The sequence below is a fragment of the Panthera leo genome, chromosome D1 (genome assembly GCF_018350215.1).
Source record: "Panthera leo isolate Ple1 chromosome D1, P.leo_Ple1_pat1.1, whole genome shotgun sequence".
Taxonomy (NCBI): domain Eukaryota; kingdom Metazoa; phylum Chordata; class Mammalia; order Carnivora; family Felidae; genus Panthera; species Panthera leo.
Window position 1 is genome coordinate 32,853,837 of NC_056688.1, and position 21,242 is coordinate 32,875,078.

A 21,242-nucleotide genomic window follows, 5' to 3' on the forward strand; every position below is an offset into this window, starting at 1 on the left:
TAACACTTGGACAGTGAAAGAAACAATCAACAAAACTAAAAGGCAACTTATGGAATAGGAGAAGATATTTGTAAATGACATGTCAGATACAGGGCTGGTATCCAGAATCTGTAAAGAATTTAATCAAACTCAACACCCAAAAAATAAATAATCCAGTTAAGAAATGGGGAGAAGACTTGAATAGATCTTTCTCCAAAGAAGACATACAAATGGTTAAAAGACACATGAAAAACTTCTCAATATCACTCATCATCAGGTAAATATAAATCAAAACTGCAATGAGCTATCACCTCAAACCTGTAAGAATGGCTAAAATTAACAACACAAGAAATAACAGGTGTTGGTGAGGATTCAGAGAAAGGGGAGCCCTCTTACACTGTTGGTGGGTCTGCAAACGGTGCAACCACTCTGGAAAACAGCATGGAGGTTCCTCAAAAAGTTAAAAATAGAACCACCCTACAATCCAGCACTTACACTACTAAGTATTTATCCAAAGGATATAAAAGTACTGACTCGAAGGGGCACATTCATCCCAATGTTTTATAGCATCACTATCAACAATAGCCAAACTATGGACAGAGCCCAAATGTCCATCGACTGATAAATGGATAAAGAAGATGTGGGGTGTGTGTGTGTGTGTGTATATTGTGTATATATATATATATATATACACAATATACACACACACATATGTGTATATGTGTGTATGTATATTGTGTATATATATACATACATGCACACACATGTGGTATTATATATGCATATATCTGTATATACATATCCATATACAAACATATATATGTGTATATATACACACACATTATATATATATAATGCAATATTATTCAGCCATCAAAAAGAATGAAATCTTGCCATTTACAACAACATGGATGGAACTAGAGTGTACTATGCTAGGTAAAATCAGTCAGAAAAAAACAAATACCATATGATTTCAGTCATATGCAGAATTTAAGAAAGAAAATAGATGAACATAGGGGAAGGGAAGGAAAAACAAAATAAGATAAAAGAGAGGAAGGCAAAACATAATAGTCTCTTAACTATAGAGAACAAATTGAGGGTTGCTGGAGGGGAGGTGGATAAAGAGATGGGCTAAATGAGAAGGGAATAGGAATTTTAAATATTTGTCATCTTCCCAAACTGGTGGTTGTTAGGCTGCCTAGATCTCAATGAGCCACAGATAAGCCTTAGAAGGTCCCTTAAGTCATATAAAATTTAATAAGATACCCAAAACATCTACTAAATAAGAGGTTACTAACTCATTCTAAGGGATTTAAGGACTTAGCTGTTTGTTTGAAAAAACAGAACTTGTAGTTAAGACTGTTATCCCAAATAAAAGGTAAAAATTAAATTCCTGAGCCTGTGTTGTGGTCTTCAGTTCCTTAAATTTGTCTGGCTGAAGGTTTAGTCTTACAAGCTTGCCAAGTGCCCAGTTTATAGGAAAGAGTGAGGTAGTTTCAGCTGAAGAGAGAAAATGAAACAGAAGTGGCTGATAGCCAGGCAGGGTCTAAGAACTTTTCCCAGGCTCTGCTCTGCCTCTGTTTCCCATCATCCTTAGGGAATCATTAATGGTTTCCCCACAAGAAATGAATTTCATCAAATATATTTTAAAATGTGTATTATTTTTCCTTTTCCTCACTATCTCCCCTTAAACAGGAACAGGTATTTTATTACTTAACTATAAACACATTTTTAAAAAACTGACATAGGAAGAAAAATATGGATTAAATAATCATTTAGATTACCTATGTATTTAACTATTGCTCCTCTCATGGGAATTGACATTATATATTAACTGAAGATCATCTTGACTTCTAGAACTTACCTTTACTCACCACAGATGATGCTTTATGAAGACACCTACTCAGGCAATATTATAACATATTATGGTATAACTTGGGGGAAAAATGCTAAGAAAATGAAGTAAATTTATAAAGACCAGCTACCTGTTTTTTCCTGTACTGCAATTTATATTAAGGAATCCATTAATTTTTACATTACCTCATAGGAAAGTCAGGCAGATCCCAGACTTTCAGGGAAGTGGAATGAAACAAAGGGAGAAATATATCCTTATGTTTTTTCCTTTCACCTAAAGGTTTAGTAAATAGGTCGCTTTAGTGGTGAGCTATATTTACTTAGGTATATATAATGTAAGTCCTTTTAATCTTTTAATTTTTCTATTAATAAACTATTTTAAGAGCAGTCTTAGGTTTATTTAAAAATTGAGTAGAGACTATAAAGAGATCTCATATATTCCTTCAACCTCCACCCACACACCCTAATTATTATCATCTTGTATTAGCATGCTACATTTGTTACAATGATAACCAAGTATTGATACGTTATTACTAACATCCATATTTTACATTAGGGTTTACCTTGTTCATTGTATATTCTGTAGGTTTTGACAAATGTATAATGACATGTATCCACTATTACAGTATCATATAGAATAGTTCCATTGCCCTAATAGTGCCCTGAACTCCACCTATTTTCCCTCCTCTATTCCTCCCTTCCTTTTTGTTCATTTTTTAAAAAAAATCACAATTTTCAACAGAAAAACATTGCCATTTCTTTCCATACGGTATGTTAGAACTACTGTTTTGTAGGGAAACTGAAACTTACCGGTTCAACAAATTCAAACTTCTTTTTTTCTTGAACCTCTTGAATTTTAAAGACATATTCTAGTGATGCTTCATAAAAATTTTGATGCTCTCGGTCAATCAGTGTATCTGCCTAAGGAGTAAAAAAAGGCAAGTCATGACACAAAGTAATTATTGATGGCTCTATGTAGAAAAAGTCTCAAATCCTATTCTATTCCAATATCTCTATTAAAAGTTAAGTGCTACAAAAAGTTTTAATATAGCAATTCTATTATTATGTTTTGGGCATACAGAAACTAGGAAAACAAAGTCCTTGCCCACCAGAGTTTACAGGACATGGAGTATGAAGGGGCAGCAGGGAGTAAGTGTACCACATTCAGTACAAAAAATATGAAAAGGCATCTAAATGTATATGAAAATCTATGGGATCATAGGAAAAGAAACTAGACTCAGGAAGAAAATGGTGGTATGAGTTGGATCTTAAGATGAACAACTGGCAGTCAAAGATGAAAAAGTAAAGAGGCATGAAAGAGACTGACAGAGTTTGGCTGCAGAGTAAAAAGTGGAGGACAGGACGGTTAAGTAAGGTTGGCATCATACTTTAAAAAATCTTGGATGCTATGTAACAAATTTTGGATTTTAACTGAGGGAGAATCATTTGAGAATATTCAGCAGAGTCATATCATTAGGTAAACTCTTAGAAAGGGAATACACGTAGCAGAGGCAAAAAAAAATTCAATGGTTCTAAAACAGTGAACGATGCTCCATCAATGATATGCACATTTATTATTTATAACTGCAATAAGGTTCTACTGATAAAGCGTGAGAAAGTGTTATTGAGATAATTTTTTTTTTGATATTGCCCTCCTCTATGCTCACTATCATCTTCTGATGTCCTCTTTAAAACTGACGTTGGTTTACTAGTATAAGCATGATTTTACTTTTCTTTTCCAGTTTTGCACTCCTACCTGCCAGCTGAGATTACTAAAAGCAGATGAAAAGAATGGGCTCTCTGGAGTACTAAGTATCCACCAACAATAATTTGGGAGCAGAAAATTGCTTTTTGGATCCATTTAACAATGCTAATTTCACATAAAGAAGCTTTAAAAGAGAGAAAATCAGGTTTGCTGGCTTGGGCATCATAGCATCTTAAAATTTCATTTGAAACACTTTTAATAATAATTACATTTATTTGCTATAAATCTATTTATATAAATAAAAAATAGCCCGATATTATTAGCAACCCATTTTAGGTATTTTTAAAGTTGAGAATTCCAAGTTCCCGAACTAATATATAAAAAGAACATATAAATCAGGTAGGAAATTTGGACCAGAAACTTCTCAGCTCCCAGAAGACTGTTTAGGTATCAGCATTTCATACAAATCATTTTATTTTCTTATGACTGTTTCAAGGAACACGGTATTTACAGACTCAATGGTAAGGAGGTATATAGGTGGTGGTATGCTAATCAATGTTTAACAACTGGCTCTCTGGTGGGCATACCTGATTTGTAGTATTTGCTGGTTTCAATGGTGTATATATTTCCCAAATAGCCAATTCCAAACCACAAACCCAGCATCACTGAATGTGAGAGTTGGAGAGAGATGGGAAAATCAGCTCTCCAAAGGAACGCTCCAGTACAGCACGGGATGTAAAGGATGTGAGAATAATTTCAGTCTCAGAGATAACATTCCATTCCACAAGTTACCTCTGAAGCTTTTATTTACTTTAAAAAATAATGACATTGCTTATATTGACTAGCACATAAGAACAAACTATAGAGACTACTAGACACCTTTAGAGCTTAAGATGGCTATTTGTGGTCAACAAAGCTGTGAAGATGGCACAGTAGTCCTGAATGTTCTCCACTGAAAGGCCTGTTTACAAGGCTAGTCCTTGCTGGTATCTGGGAAAATGGATTTCAGGAGGGTACCTACCACCCTAAATGGTAAGAGTAGCTCACTGTTCCTAAATTGTGCCAACAATATGATTTATTTTGAACACCTGCTTTCCTTCTGGGAGTCCGGAATTTAAGGATATGACACACAGAGAGTACCTATGTGAGGAGCCCCCAATTAAAACCACGGACACTCAGTCTATGAGTTTCTTTCTAATAGACAACATTTTACACGTGTTGTCACAACTTATGGCTGGGGGAATTAAACATGCTCTATCTGTCTCCACTGAAAGAGGACTCTTGTAAGTTTGTGCCTGCTTTCCCCCAGACTTCATTCTATGCATCTTCCGCTGATTTTTCATTATATCCTCCTAGCAAATCACCAAACCTAGGGGTGGTCTTGGGGACCCCTGACCTAAGAGCATTGTCATTTACTCAGAAACTTATTTGCCATGCACAATCCCATGTCATGAAAAGATGGGGGATGGGGGTGCAAGGAAGGATAAAAGAGAATAATGGATCTTACCATTTGCCGGTAATAGATGTTTTCCATCATCTCCAATCTAGACAACTATATTCAATATACAAAACCTGCTTTGAAAGGTCATCCAGATGGTACAGAGCTAAAGGAATACTGTACTTTATTACCTTTCCAGTACAAGATTTAGAAAGGCATTCTTTTACTTAAGGTGACTCCTTTTTGTACTTATGCTAATAGTGTGTGGTTCAGTAGAAGGCACTTTTGCTCATATATCCACCAGCAACTTTTGCTTGATATTTTGTACTGGATAAGAAGGATAACCATACACTTTATTGTCCCAACTTTTATTTTATTTACTTATTTATTTTTATTTTTTTAAATCTTTATTTATTTTTGAGAGAGACAGAGAGAGAGAAAGAAAGCGGGGAGGGATATAGAGAGAGGGAGACACAGAATCTGAAGCAGGCTCCAGGCTCTGAGCTGTCAGCACAGAGCCTGATGCGGGGCTTGAACTCACAAGCTGTGAGATCATGACCTGAGCTGAAGTCAGATGCCCAACCCACTGAGCCACCCAGGTGCTCCTTGTCCCAACTTTTAAAACTAATAGGGAGCATTAGTAATATTCATGCCAGAACAATATGTATAAACTATTGTTTACTAGACAAAGGGGACAGTAAAGTCATTCTGTTAAAAAAAAAGTTAATTTCTTAAGAAAACCATATAGTTCTGCAGATACTTAAATTCTTCCTCAGATACAATAAGCTACTTATGTTAACTTAAGGCAAGAAAAAACTTGATGTGACATTTGTCGAATCACCCACAAAGAAGAAAGAATTTAAGCTGGACTCTGAAGAATGGAGGGGTTTACAGTAGGCAGAGATAAAAGGAGAACAGTTTAAGACAGGGAATATAGTCAAGAAAAGTTATGTTTCAGTAGACTGCAAGGTTTAGAATAATCAAATATGAGAGGTAAGGAGTAAGATAGCATGAGTGACAACTTCATCATATACACAGGGTAAAAGCTTGAGGAAGATGTTGATTTGTCAAAGTAGCATTTCAAGAAGATTAAAGTGGGGACAGTAGAATATATTGATTAAATGGCAAAGCTGGGTACATGTGATAATAAAAGACTTCTAGGGGTAAAGGTGTTTATATATCCCAGTAAGAAAAAAAGAAGTTGAAAGATGTGGGTGTGAGAAGCAAGGAGGAGAAAAAGTCAAAGATAATTTTGATAAGAGATAATACCAGCACTAATAGAGAATTAAAGAAATGAAAAGTAGGAGGAAATCTGAGAAAACCGTGATGTGAAATTTCACACATTCACTAAATGATAGTCTGAACCAGGAACCACCAGGCAATGCAGGTGGAGAGATATGATGAAATCATGACCCATGAGACATTCATTAAGATGTTACAGAGAGTATGGAAGAAGAGATTTCAGGGACACACACTCTATAACAATAGAGGCATAATGGTAGATCTAAGGAAGTCCTTTCATTTAGGAGGTGGAGATAAGAGGAACCTGTTGAAAGACTATTTAGTGATACATGGAAAACCAAAAGTTTTTCTATGAGAAACTTTTTCTCCTATATTTTTTCCTCATTATGAAAGTAATATATATTCATTATTTGAAGCTTACTCATTATTCATTATTATAAATATAAAAATAAGAATTATAATCCTACTGTTAATATTTTTATATGGAACACACACCAACTTAAACAAACTGGATAATACTGTACATTCCAATGAGTATTTCTCAATGTATTTAAATAATTTGCAAATAAAACTTTTTACAGCCATATTACATTCCATTTTGGTGAAGCTATATTGGTATATTTACTCCAATCACTCATTTGTGCCATTTTCACATGTTTCTAAATTTTGCATTGTGAATAACTCTTGTATCAATATATTTATACAATTTATTTTTTTTGCTCATGTCTGAGAATTCCTCTTAAGTAAATTCCGGCCAATAAAAATGATTTCAATTATCCTGTACATTTAAACTTTGTTGAAATAAGTTGCCAAATTTACTTCAGGATTGAATGAATGAGTTTATGTTCCCACCATAAAAGCAAAAGTGTACTCAGTTTCCCATACCTTCACCAACTATGTATATTATCTTCTCATAAGTTACAATAATATCCTGCTGCATGTGACACTGAAACTTACAATACTTATTATGTGTTAATAATTGTAAGTTTCAGTGTCACATGCAGCAGGATATTATTGTAATTGTGATGCTTCTAAGCTTTGGTTTCCTTTTTCAAGTTTATGTTGGCTCTTCAGAGTCTTTTGTGGTTCCATACAAACTTTCAGATTATTTGTTCTAGTTCTGTGAAAAAATGTTGTTGGCATTTTGATAGGGATTGCACTGAATATGTAGATTTCTTTGGCTAGTATAGGCATTTTAATAATTGTTTTCCAGTCCATCAGCATGGAATGCCTTCACATTTTTTTCTGATCATCTTAAATTCCTATCATCAGTGTTTTTAGTTTTCAGAGTATATAGTATAGTCTTTCACCTCTTTGGTTAGGTTTATTCCTAGGTATCTTATTATTTTTGATGCAATTGTGAATGGGACTGTTTTCTTAATTCTTCTTTCTGCTTCTTCATTATTGTTGTGTAGAAATGCAACAGATTCCTATACATTGATTTTGTATCCTGAAACTTGACTCAGTTCATTTACCAGTTCTAGCAGTTGTTTGGGGAGTCTTCTGGGTTTTCAATATAGAGTATCATGTCACCTGTAAATATGAAAGTTTTACTTCTTCCTTACCAATTTAGATGCTTTTTATTTCTTTTTGTTGTCTGCTCTGGCTAGGACTACCAGTACTATATTGAATAAAACTGGTGAGACATACTTGTCTCATTTCTGATCTTAGAGGAAAAGCACTTAGTTTTTCCCCATTAAGGATGATGTTCACTGTGGGTTTTTCATATATGGCCTTTATTATATTGAGGTGTGTTCCTTCTAAACTCAGTTTGTTGAGGGTTTATTCCATGAATGGATATTGTACTTTGTCAAATGTTTCTTCTGTGTCCATTGATGATCATATGGTTCTTATCCCCTCTCTTATCAATGTGATGTATCATGTTGATTGATTTGTGAATACTGAACCACCATTTCATCATAGGAATAAATGTCACATAGTTGTGGTGAATGATTTTTTAATATACTGTTGAATTCTATTTGCTAGTATTTTCTTGAGAATTTTTACATGTATGTTCATCAGAGATATTGGCCTATAGTTCTCTTTTTTGTGTGTGATGTCTTTTTCTGGTTTTGATATCAGGGTAATGCTTGCCTCTTACAATGAATTTGGAAGTCTTCCTTACCTTCTATTTTTTGGAATACTTTGAGAAGAATAGGTATTAATTTCATTAAATGATTGGTAGAATGTGCCTGTGAAGCCATCTGGTACTGACTTTTGGTTTGGGGAATTTTTTGATTATTGATTCAATTTGTTTGCTGATTATCAATCTGTTCAAATTTTCTATTTCTTCCTGGATCAGTTTTGGTAGGTTATATGGTTCTAAGACTTTATCCATTTCTTCCAGGTTGTCTAATTTGTTGGCATAGAGTTTTTCATAATATTCTCTTATTATTATTTGTACTTCTGTGGGGTCAGTTGTTATTTCCCCCCTCTCATTTGTGATTCTTTTGAGTACTTTCTCTTTTTTTCTTGATAAGTCAGGCTAGAGGCTTATCAATTTTATTTTTTATTTTTTTATTTTATTTTATTTTTTTTTAAAGAACCAGTTCCTGGTTTCATTGATCTGTTCTAGTGTTATTCTAGTTTCTACATCAGTTGCTTCCGTACTAGTCTTTATTATTTCTTTTCTTGTTGTGGTTCAGGGTTTGGTCTGTTGTCTATCACTAGCTCCTTTAGTTGTAATGTTAGGCAATGTTTTATTATCTCCTTTAGCTTGTATATCTGAGATATTTCTTGCTTCTTGAGGTCAGCCTGTATTGCTATAAACTTCCCTCTTAGAACCACTGTTGCTGCATCCCAAAGGTTGTGAACTGTTATATTTTCATTTTCATTTGTTTCCATGTAATTTTTAAATTCTTCATTGATTTCTTGGTCAACTCATTCATTATTTAATAGCATGTTACTTAACCATTAAGCATGTGTAGTCTTTCCAGATTTTTTCAAGTGGTTGACTTCTAGTTTCATAGTGTTGTAGTCTGAAAAAATGCATGGTATGACCACAATATTCTTGAATTTGTTGAGGCTTGTTGTGTGGCATAGTGTGTGATCTATTCTGGAGATTGTTCTATGTGCTCTCAAAAAGAATGAGAATACATATTCTCACATAAGAATTCTTTCTTTTCCAGTGAACATGGGTCATTCCCGTGAATAGATCACATATTGGGTCACAAATCAGCCCTCAAAAAGTACAAAAAAGTTGAGATCATATGCATGTTTTCAGACCACAATGCTATGAAACTTGAAGTCAACAACAAGAAAAAAATTGGAAAGACCGCAAATACATGGAAGTTGAAGAACATTCCATTAAAGAATGAACAGGTTAACCAGGAAATAAAAAACTGAGTAATAAAGTAACATGGAAGCAAACACAAATGAAAACATAACAGTCCAAAACCGCTGGGATGCAGCAAAGGCTGTCCTAAAAGGGAAGTTTATTGTAATACAGGCCTACCTCAAGAAGCAAGAAAGGTCTCAAATATACAACCTAACCTTACACATAAAGGAGCTAGGAAAGGAACAGCAAATAAGGCTTAAAGCCAGCAGATGGCAAATTATAAATACTAGAGCAGAAATAAACAATATACAAATAAAAAAAGTAGAACAGATCAATGAAATTAAGAGCTAGTTCTTTGAAAGAATTAATAAAATGGATAAACTCCTAGCTAGACTTATCAAAAAGAAAACAGAAAGGATCCAAAAAAATCACAAATGAAATGGGAGAGATCACAAGCAACACCACCGAAATACAATTATAAGAGAATACTATGAAAATTTATATGTCAGCAAACTGGGCAATCTGGAAGAAAAGAATAAATTTCTAGAAACATACAAACTACAAAAACGGAAACAGGAAGAAATAGAAAATTTGAATAGATCCATAACCAGCAAAGAAAAAGAATTGGTTATCAAAAATCTCCCAATGAACCAAAGTCCAGGGTTAGATGGGTTCCCAGGGGAATTCTACCAGACATTTAAACAAGACTTGATACTTACTCTTCTCAAACTGTTCCAAAAAAAAAAAAATAGAAATGGAAGGAAAACTTCTGAACTCATTCTACAAGGCCAGCATTACCTTGATTCCAAAACCAGACAAAGACTCCACTTTTTAAAAAAAAGGAGAATTACAGGCCAGTATGCTTAATAAACATGGATGCAAAAATTATCAACATGAGACTAGCAAATCGAATCCAACAGTACATACCAGTGGGATTTATTCCTGGGCTGCAGAGCTGGTTCAATAGGTACAAATCAATCAATGTGATACACCATATTAATAAAAGAAAGGAAAAGAACCATATGATCCACTCAAAAGATGCAGAAAAAGCATGTGACAAAATACAGCTTCCATTCTTGATAAAAACCTTCAACAAAGTAAGGATAGACAGGACATACCTCAACATCATAAAGTCCATATACAAAAGACCCACAGCTAATATCATCCTCAATGGGGAAAAACTGAAAGCCTTTCCACCATGGTCAAGAATGAGTGAAGGATCTCCATTCTCACCATTACATTTTAACATAGTACTGGAAGTCTTAGCCTCAGCAATCAGACAACAAAAAGAAATAAATCACATACAAATCAGCAAGGAAGAAGTCAAACTTTTACTATTTGCAAAAGACTCCACCAAAAAATTGTTAGAATACATGAATTCAGAAAAGTTGCAGGATATAAAATCAATGAGCAGAAATCTGTTGCATTTTTATACACCGATAATGAAGTAGCAGAAAAAGAAAGTGAGGAATCAACCCCCTTTTACAATTGCACCAAAAACGATAATATACCTAGGAATAAGCCTAACTAAAGAGGTAAAAGATCTGTACTCTGAAAACTATAGAAGACTTATGAAAGATATTGAAGGGGACACAAAGAAATGGAAAAGCATTCCATGCTCATGGATTGGAAGAAAAAACATTATTAAAGTTCTACACTACCCAAAGCAATCTACACATTTAATGCAATCCCTATCAAAATACCACCAGCATTCTTCATAAAGCTAGAACTAACAATCCAAAAATTTGTATGGAGCCAGAAAAGACCTCATATAGCCAAAGCAATTCTGAAAGTGAAAAACAAAACAAGAGGCATCACAATTCTGTATTTTAAGCTATATTACAAAGCTGCAGTCATCAAGACAGTAGGGTACTGGCACAAAAACAGACATACAGATCAATGGAACAGAGTAAAAAACCCAGAAATTGATCCACAACTATACAGTCAACTCATCCTTGACAAAGAAGGAAAAAATATCCAATGGAAAAAAGTCTCTTCAACAAATGGTGTTGGGAAAACTAGACAGCAACATGCAGAAGAATGAAACTGGACCACTTTCTTACACTATACACAAAAATAAATTCAAAATGGATGAAAGACCTAAATGTGAGGCAGAAAACCATCAAAATCATAGAGGAGAGGTGCCTGGGTTGCTCAGTCAGTTAAGCGTCCAACTTCATCTCCAGTCATGCTCTCGTGGTTTGTGAGTTCAAGCCTCTGCTAACAGAGTCTGCTTGGGATTCTCTCTCTCTCTCCCTCTCTCTCTCTGCACCACCCACCCCCCCCACTCATGCACACTCTTTCTCTTTCTCTGTCTCTCAAAATAAATAAATAAACTTAAAAATATTTGTAGAGAAGAACATAGGCAGCAACCTCTTTGACCTCAGCTGGAGCAACTTCTAACTAGACACATAGCCAGGGGGAAGGGAAACAAAAGCAAAAATGAACTATTGGGACTTCAACAAGAGAAAAAGCTTCACCACAGCAAAGGAAACAATCAATAAACCTAAAAGGCAGCCTACGAAAAGGGGAAAAGGTATTTGCAAATGACATATCAGATAAAGGATTAGTATCTAAAATCTATAAAGAATTTATCAAACTCAACAACCAAAATATAAGTAATCTAGTTAAGAAATGGGCAGAAGACATGAATAGACACTTTTCCAAAGAAGACTTCCAGATGGTTGGCTAACAGACACATGAAAAGGTGCTCAACTTCATTCATCATTAGGGAAATACCAATCAAAACCACAAAGAGCTATCACTTCACACCTGTCAGAATGGCTAAAATTAATAACACAAGAAACAACAGGTGTTGGCAACAATACAAAGAAAGGGGAACCCTCTTAAATTGTTGGTGGGAATGCAAACTGGTGCAGCCACTCTGAAAAACAGTATGGAGGTTCCCCAAAAAGTTAAAAATAGAACTATCCTATAATCCAGCAATTGCACGACTAGGTATTTACCCAAAGGATACAAAAATGCTGATGTGAAGGGGTACATGTACCCTGATGTTTGTACCAGCATTATCAACAATAGCCAAACTACGGAGCAAGCACAAATGTCCATTGACTGATGGATGGAAAAAGAGATGTGGTGTGTGTGTTTATATATATATATATATATATATATATATATATATATATATATATATATATATATGGAATATTATTCTTTCATCAAAAAAGAATGAAATCTCGCCATTTGCAACAATGTAGATGAAGCTAGAGTGTATTACGCTAAGCGAAATAAGTCAGAGAAAGACAAATACCATATGATTTCACTCATATGTGGAATTTAAGAAGGAAAACAGATGAACATATGGAGGGCAAGAAAAAGAGAACAAGGGAACAAACCATAAGACACTATTAAAGATAGAGAACAAACTGAGGTTTGATGGAGGGAGGTGGGTGGGGGATGGGCTAGATGGGTGATGGGTATTAAGGAGGGCACTTGTTATGATGAGCACTGGGTGTTGTATGTTAAGTGATGAATCACTGAATTCTACTCCTGAAACCAATATTGTACTGTATGTTAACTAACTAGAATTAAATAAAAATTTGAAGTTAAAAAAAAAAAAAAAGAATAGCATGTGTATTCTGCTGTTTTAAGACGGAATGTTCTGAATGTATCTGAGAAATCCATCTGGTCCAGTGTGTCATTCAAAGCCATTCTTTCCTCGTTGATTTTCTGTTTAGATCGTATCACCATTGATGTAAGTAGGGTATTAAAATCCCCCACTATTGTGTTACCATCAATTAATTCCTTTGTGTTTGTTATTAATTCCTTTATGTATTTGGATGCTCCCATGTTAGGCACATAACTATCATCTTCTTATTGGACTGTCCTCTTTATTATTATGTAATATCTTTCTTTGTCTCTTATTAGTCTTTGTTTTAAAGTTTACTTTGTCTGATATAAGTATTGGTACTTCAGGGGCGCCTGGGTGGCTAGGTCGGTTAAATGTCCAACTTTGGCTCAAGTCATGATCTCATGGTTTGTGGGTTCGAGCTCCACATTGGACTCTGTGTAGACAGGTCAGAACCTGGAGCCTGCTTCAGATTCTCCCTCTCTCTCTGCCCCTTCCTCCACTCACACTCTGTCTCTATCTCTACAAAAGGAAATAAAAAAAATGTAAGTATTGGTACTTCAGCTTTCTTTTGACATCCATTTGCAGGATAAATGTTTCTCCAACCCCTCACTTTCAATTGCAAGTATCCTTAGGTCTAAAATGAGTCTCTTATAGGCAACATATAGATGGGCCTTGCTACTTTATCCATTCTGTTGCACTATGTCTTCTGATTGGAGCATTTAGTCCATTTTACCTTGAAACTATTTATAGATATGTATTTATTGCTATTTTATTACCTGTTTTATGGTTGTTTCTGAAGATTTTCTCGGATCCTTTGTCTTTCTCACTTTCATGGTTTGCTGGTTTTCTTTAGTGATATATTTGGATTTCTTTCTCTTTATTCCTTGCATATTTATTAGTGGTTTTGATTTGTGGTTACCATTAGGCTTATATATAACATTTTCTGCATATAGCAGCCTGTATTAAGATGATGATCATTTAAATTTGAACTCACTGTTTACTCCTCCCCTCCCCATGTTTTAGGTATATGGTGTCATATTTTACAACCTTCAATTTTATCAGTCCTTGACTGAAACTTTATAAAAATACTCATTTTTACTGCTTTTTTGTTTCCTTACTTCATGCTCCCACTTGTGGTCTTTCCTTTCACCCAAAGAGCCCCTTTCAATATTTCTTGCAGGGCTGGTTTGTTGGTCATGAACTCCTTTAGTTTTTATTTGTCTGAGAAACTCTTTAGATCTCTTATTCTGAATGATAGCCTTACTGGATAGAGTATTCTTGGCTGCACATTTTTTACCATTAAGCACGGTGAGTATATCATGCCACTCCCTTCTGGCTTGGAAAATTTCTGTTGAAAAATCTCCTGGTAACCTTAAGGGGGTTTCCTTTGCATGTAATTGTCTTTTTGCTTGCTTCTTAAAAAAATTATCACTATATTTGCCATTTTAGTTATACCATGTCTTGGTGTGGGAGGCATGGCTTAGTCAGTTAAGTGTCCAACTCTTGATTTTGGGTCAGGTCATGATCTTAGAATCATGAAATTAAGTCCCACATCAGACTCCGCACTGGGAATGGAGCCTGCTTAAGATTCTCTGTCTCCCTGTCCCTCTGCTCCTCTCCTACACGCTCCTGCATATTTGCATGCTCTGATAGATAGATAGATAGATAGATAGATAGATAGATAGATAGATAGATAGTGTGTCTTGGTATAGATTTGTTTTTGTTGACTTTGTTAAAGGTTCTCTGTGCCTCATGGATCTAGATACCTGCTTCCTTCCCCAGATTAGGGAAGTTTTCAGCTATTATTTCTTCAAATAAATTATCTGCCTGCTTTTCTACTTTCTTCTTCTTCTGTGACTTCTATAATACGAATGTTATTATATTTGATGGAGTCACTGATTTCCCTAAGTCTATTCTCATTTTGCAAAATCCTCTTTCTCTCTTTGTTCAGCTTGATTACTTTCCATTACTCTGCCTTCTAGGTCATTCATTCATTCCTCTGGTTCTTCCAGCCTACTGTTCATTCCATCAAGTGGGTTTTTCATTTTGTTTATTGAGCCCTTTATCCCTGTTATGTTCCTTATCTCTGTTAAGGGTCTCACTGATGGCTTTCGCTCTTTTCTCAAATTTACTGAGTATCTTTATGATCATTACTTTAAATTCTTTATCAGCCAGATTACTTAGATCTGTTTCATTTAGATCTCTGGCCTTGGCCTTGTCCTATTTGGGACAAAGTCCTCTGTCTTCTCATTTTGTGTAAGTCTCCATGCCTATGTTAGGAAAGCCAGGTACATCTCTTATGCTTGAGGGTAATGGCCTTATGAAGAAGAGGTCCTGTAGTGACCTACACTGTAGTGTCCCCTGTCCAGGAGTGTCTCCAATGTATGCTGTATGTGGTCTGCTCTTGTGTCCCTTCAGGCCAGTCATCTACAAAGTCTCTCTTTGCCTGCTGTGAGCAGTGTTTGGACCCTGGCCTGAATGTGGCATGTTTTAACTAGGTGTGCTCTGATCTGCTTGTGAAATGAGACATATTGCCATCGCCACTGGAACCTAGGCTACACAAAACTCCTGCATCTGGAGACGCAGTGTTGGCAGGGGTTTGGGCTGGTCTTTTGGGGGTATGGGCCTTCCATTCTGGAACTAAGGTAAACATGACTAGATAGGGCATGGAGTTGGGAGCGAGGGCAGGACTTGGTTTAAGCAAGGTAGGTAGTGCCTATGCTGCAGTAGTTCCCACAGGTGGCCTTGTACTTATGCTGAGGGGCAGGGAAGGGAAATAGCACCTGCCAATTCCTTTGTTCCTAGAAGGGTCTCTCTATGAATGCTACCTCTCTGGGACATGCTCTGGGATAACCAAGTAACCTCACCACTGAGTGCCCCCAAATGCTCTTCAGATTCCTATTTCCACACTGTACATCCACAGCCTGTTTGTCCTGCCTTCCCTCCCACAGAACTCCAGGATTTAAGTCCCACTGGTTGCCAGAACTCATGAAATTCAGCCCCTCTTGCTTTCCAAGCCAATTGCCAAGGGGATTTGTTTTTCCTGTGCACTCCTCCGTAGCGTGTTAGTCTGTCTCTCACCCTTCTCCACAATTATGGCTCCCTCCCATCACAATGGCCATGATCCATTTCTCTCTCAAACTGTGTCTCTGCACTTCCTACCTTCTTTGATGTGGCTTCTTCTCTATGTTTAGTTGTGAAGTTTGTTCTGCTAGTCTTCAGGTCAATTTCTGGGATATTTAGCATGATTTGATAGTTATCTAATTATATTCATGGGATGAGGAAAGCCTAGGGTCCTTCTACTCCAACACCATCTTCTTCTCCACTCTGTGCTCTTTCAAATGGTTACCTCATATTTTTCCATTGAAGACTTTTTCACAGTGATTTGCAAATGCAACTTATACATAAGAGATGGTAATCCTGTGTCATATGTTGTACAAATTCCCTAAAACTTTTACTTTTCATTTGATTTAATACATTTTGAAATAGAGATTATTTTTATACATTCTGGTCTTTCCACATTTCCTTTATGATCTCTTCCTCTTATACATAGAAATAAAGTATCCAGTTACATATCAAATATTACTTCTTTTCCTTTACTATAAAGCCTATAATCTTAACAAGTCTTTCTAATTCTGTTTACTCCAATGATCCATCTCATTGATAGCCTTGTAGTTTTATCAACACAAGCTGACCCCTAATTCAGTACTAAAAATGGGCAACCACTTATTTTCCATTAAGAAATCAACAAGAAGTCAAGTGTGCAGGTGAGAAGGCACAGAGTGGTGTTTCTGAAAACAGCTTAATAAGCTGGGTACTGACAGAAGTACCAGAGTTTCTCTGGAAAGGAACAGAGGTTACAGAATTAAATGCAAGCATGGCAGCTTCTCCCTTCAACAGGTTTGATTCTTGGAAGAGTAGAGGGGAAAAAAAACAATGCACATTTTCCCTTGCCTATTATGTGCTCTGAACAGCTGCTCTGGCACAATTTGTGCACTGTGTTCTGTTGTAGGTTATGGCTCCTGGAAAAGAAGTATGTGCCTGCATGCACATGTGTGTGTGCACGTGAGTGTGTGTGTGTGTGTGTGTGTGTGTGTGTGTAATGGGGCAAGTAGAGAATGCTATTAATCATATTATAGGTTTTCCTAGGCTCCAACTAAATACAGAACCAGAACAGATATTCTTTTCTACCATAGCCTGAGGGATTGAGGGCTACTAACAAGCAAATATTAAATACAGAGTTAGGTTGTCAGGGAAAACTGAAGTATACCCTCTAGAGGATTTTAGAATTTGGATAAAGTTAGTATTTGCTTGATGGTTTAGGCAATATCTGAGTCTGAATCTGAATCTTAAGAACATATAACCCTTTAAAGATTCTAAAAAGCACCCTTGATTTAGAAGGGGTATATTTTTAAAATGGCACCTGGCCAAAGCCCTTGGCATGACAGATAGTGGTTTACTGTGATAACAAGGTGAGCCTTCCTTTACATGACTACATTTACACACTCCATTCTTTCCTAGGTTTCTTGCAGTGTAATAATCAAAGAGGTAAGCGAGCATTTAAGAAGTTTGGAACATGTAAATATAATATTAAGTTATAACATAGTACTTCATAAGATTAGACATGCCAATGAAAACTAAAAATATGATTTTTCTTAATGACAGATTTTTCTCCATTTCAATTTAGTCAGAAAATCTTTCCCTAGACACATAAGTGTATATAAATATATCCTACTTTAATAACAGGTGTTAATAACAATACATTAGTTATAATGAATACATGTGTAAATAACAAAAATTACCAATATTAAAACTTTTTTTAAAAAAACATTTTTTGAATGAGAGATTCAGTTCACTAAATGAGAACATAGGAGAATAGCAAAGAGCAAAAAGAAATAAAAATAACCCTCTCATGCCTTTTGACTCCAGGCATGCCTTTTGACTCCACTGCATCCATACTCCAACTTAACAAGTATGCCTTGTGGGTGAATGTGGAGGTAAGGCAAATAAGGAATAAAGAGAGTGGAGATCCAGGTTTGATAAGCAGTTCAGGAAGGTAGGTGGCTTTGCGATAAAGATTAAGAGGAGGCGTTTGAAAAAGGTTCTTGACTGAGATATCTAGAAGTACAAACAGAAGAGAAAGAGGAGACTGGAGGAGACTCAGCACAGTATAAGATTCCCTGCAAAGGTCTGGAGGGCAGTAAGGAACTGCAGGTGAATGAGTTCAACAACTCCCATGGTTCAGTGTCAGCCATGTGTCAAGATTTTATAGTTGCTAAGATATTAGATAATGGCAAGAGGGCCCAATTTTTGTTTTTAAACGTATCTGATCACTGGAACTGGAACAATATTACACTTTAGTAAAAGGACTACTCGATTTTATTAATTATACTTAAAAACTACCAATGATAAATATTTCAGAAAAAAAGGGAAGATATGGACTGCTTCCATGCATAGATGTTAGTAAAATATTTCTGTTGCCTTGTTTTTTAAGAAAATTGATAAAAAAAAATAGAGATTTTATAATGTGTAATTGTGGATCTGTTTTCCCCTTAATGCAGAAGCAACACCTTAAAAACAGATATAAAAAAAGCTATTCCATGAATTTGGTAGGTCCTGACATTGAAAAAATGCCCAATAAGAAAAAAAAAAAGTCTTATTCTATTCCTTCTCATCATTATTAAAGAGTAGTAGATTTGGGGAGTGCCTTGGTGGCTCAGTCAGTTGAGCTTCCCACTCTTGGTTTCGGCTTAGGTCATGACTTCATGATTTCTGAGATCAAGCCCCTTGTTGTGTGTGTGGGGGGGCACTATCAGCAAGGAGCTTGCTTGAGACTCTCTCTCTCTGCCCCTCTCCCTGTTCATGTGTGGGCACCAGAGCTTCCTCTCTCTCTCTCTCAAAATACATAAATACACACTTTTTAAAAAGAGTCGCATATTTTGAGATACTACCACCTTTGGAAATTTGGACTTCACATGATTTAATGCTAATGTCCTTTTCACATTTCAATTGGAAAAACTTACCTCTTGCAAATGAGATTCCTTTTTCTTTGCAGACAAATTTAAATGTTTCTCAAGAATAGAATAGTACTTTTCACTTTCCTTATCAAACTTCTTCTTTCCATCCTAGGGGTAACAATAACAACAAAACATACTAATTAGAGACTAAAATTTTGATTTTTTTTTTTACCATCACCATCAAATGTCCAATACAAGTATTTACTACAGATTTAGTGAGCTCCAAATATGTATAAAACTTGATGGAGTAGGAAGAAAGATGTGAAACAAGTCATTTGACTATGTATTCAAATATGTAAACAAAATTCTCAAAGAAGTTCATGGAACTATAGTATGAAGGGAGCCAGGTTGGCTAGAGTAGAATCCCTCTGAGAACTTTATAATTGATTCTCAATAGGAAATTCTGATCTAGTAAGTGTGAGATAGGACCAAGAGAGAGTGTCTCATTTCATTTTTTTTGGTGATTTCAATGAGTTAACATATAACCAGTTTAGATAAGAGCTCACATAGACTCTTTTAAGGAATCATTATTTCCCAGCTACAAAAAGATACCTGATATTTCAAACCATTCTTGATGAGGGGAAACAGAGGGAAACAAACTTCTAAAAATTGGTAGCATGAAATAATTAAGTAAGATGGTTCAAAATCAAACCAAAAAGGTTAACAACATCTTTATCATACACTCAACATAACTAATGGCTAACCTTTGCTTACTCTTAAAATTGTATTATCTTATAGGGGAAGCTGCAGGGGAAATCTATACCTTTCAGCTGGTGGTGCATTCTTATAGAAATGCAAATGGAATAAAATCCTAAAGGAGAAAGACATGCCTCGACATATAATGTTCTCCAACTATAAATATGTTATTCACCAGGGAACTTTTTTTCTATTTATGAGTCCCTATGAAATAAATACTAGGTGATCATACTCATAAATTTCATTCACCAAAGAAGTACTCTTCTTTGCTTTTATTTCAGTGTTACTGGAAATGCAATGTCTGGACCACTTTAATGAGAGTCAAGTATTTCTATTCAAAATGCAGCTTCCTATTATCCCCATCCAGAGATTCAGGAATTATTAATTTTTAACAAGCTCTCTGATTATTATGCATAATGTTTTCCTTCATTATTTGCTGAAGTATTTCAAAGAGGTTAATAAAAAATAATAATAGATGGGTATATGCTTGTTTCAGTAGCACACATACTAAAATTGGAACAATACAGAGAAGAGTACAACATAATGTATAGAGTTGTAGAATCACTGTATTGCACACCTGAAAACAATATAACATTGTGTGCCAACTATACATCAATAGGAAAAAAAAATTAATACATGGATAGATGTATGGATGGACAGGAGGAGGAGGGGAAGAAAGAAGAAAGGGAAAAGACAGGCAGGCCTCTGGTCTGTCTGTCCCATTATCTGAAGTTGTCAGATTCAGACTGATAGATCCAAGTAATTTTTTTGATTCACTGCCACCTCTGACATTTTTAACTCACCATGATCTAGTTCCAAATATGGAACTTCAGAAAGTTAACGGACAAAATTACACCAAATGGGAAGAGCACTGTAAAAGTTCAAGTCACTTTTGGGCCATTTAAGAAGTACTAATATGTCTGTAAATTAAACTATTGGACTGATAAATGAGAAAAGTCAAAATCTTCAAGGGATTTTTATTACATAAGGAGAAAATGTGGCCGGAGAAACACAATGAAAAAAATAAAGAGTGGTATTCACATCCAAAAAAGCAGGTCTACTGAGAAACTCCTATTACAGAATGTGGAGCAGCAGACCCAGAAGGAAGCAGAGAAGTCCAAGGCTCAGGATGGAACAAGCTTGTCCTCTCTACTGTTGCAACAAGACACCTGGGTGAATATTTCATCCTTTGCTCAATGGAGCTTACTTTTTAATCTAGCATTTCATGCTCACAATTGACCTTCCCAATCAACGTTTTGAAAAGTCTCTCCCACTAGCACTTTTGAGCTCCTTATCTTTTTTTTTCTGCAGGTCATCTCTCCTCTGACAAAATGCTCATTTCTTCTAATTTCCACATATTCAAGTTACATACACTTTAGCACACAACTCAAACAGGCCTCATTCACAAGTCCCTTCCATCAACTCTCCCTCCCTTTTGAAGG

At 35.6% G+C, this 21,242-nt stretch overlaps 1 protein-coding gene across 1 annotated transcript in view; it reads right to left on the reverse strand.

Moving 5' to 3' along the window:
* Nucleotides 1-21,242, reverse strand: part of ARHGAP42 (Rho GTPase activating protein 42) — a 303,324-nt gene that overhangs the window by 83,391 nt on the left and 198,691 nt on the right. The window contains exons 5-6 of the mRNA XM_042904225.1: nucleotides 19,111-19,212; nucleotides 2,644-2,754 (exon numbers count right to left, since the gene is read on the reverse strand). Coding sequence (XP_042760159.1) covers nucleotides 2,644-2,754; nucleotides 19,111-19,212 — 213 coding nt within the window. The remainder of the gene's footprint in view (nucleotides 1-2,643; nucleotides 2,755-19,110; nucleotides 19,213-21,242) is intronic.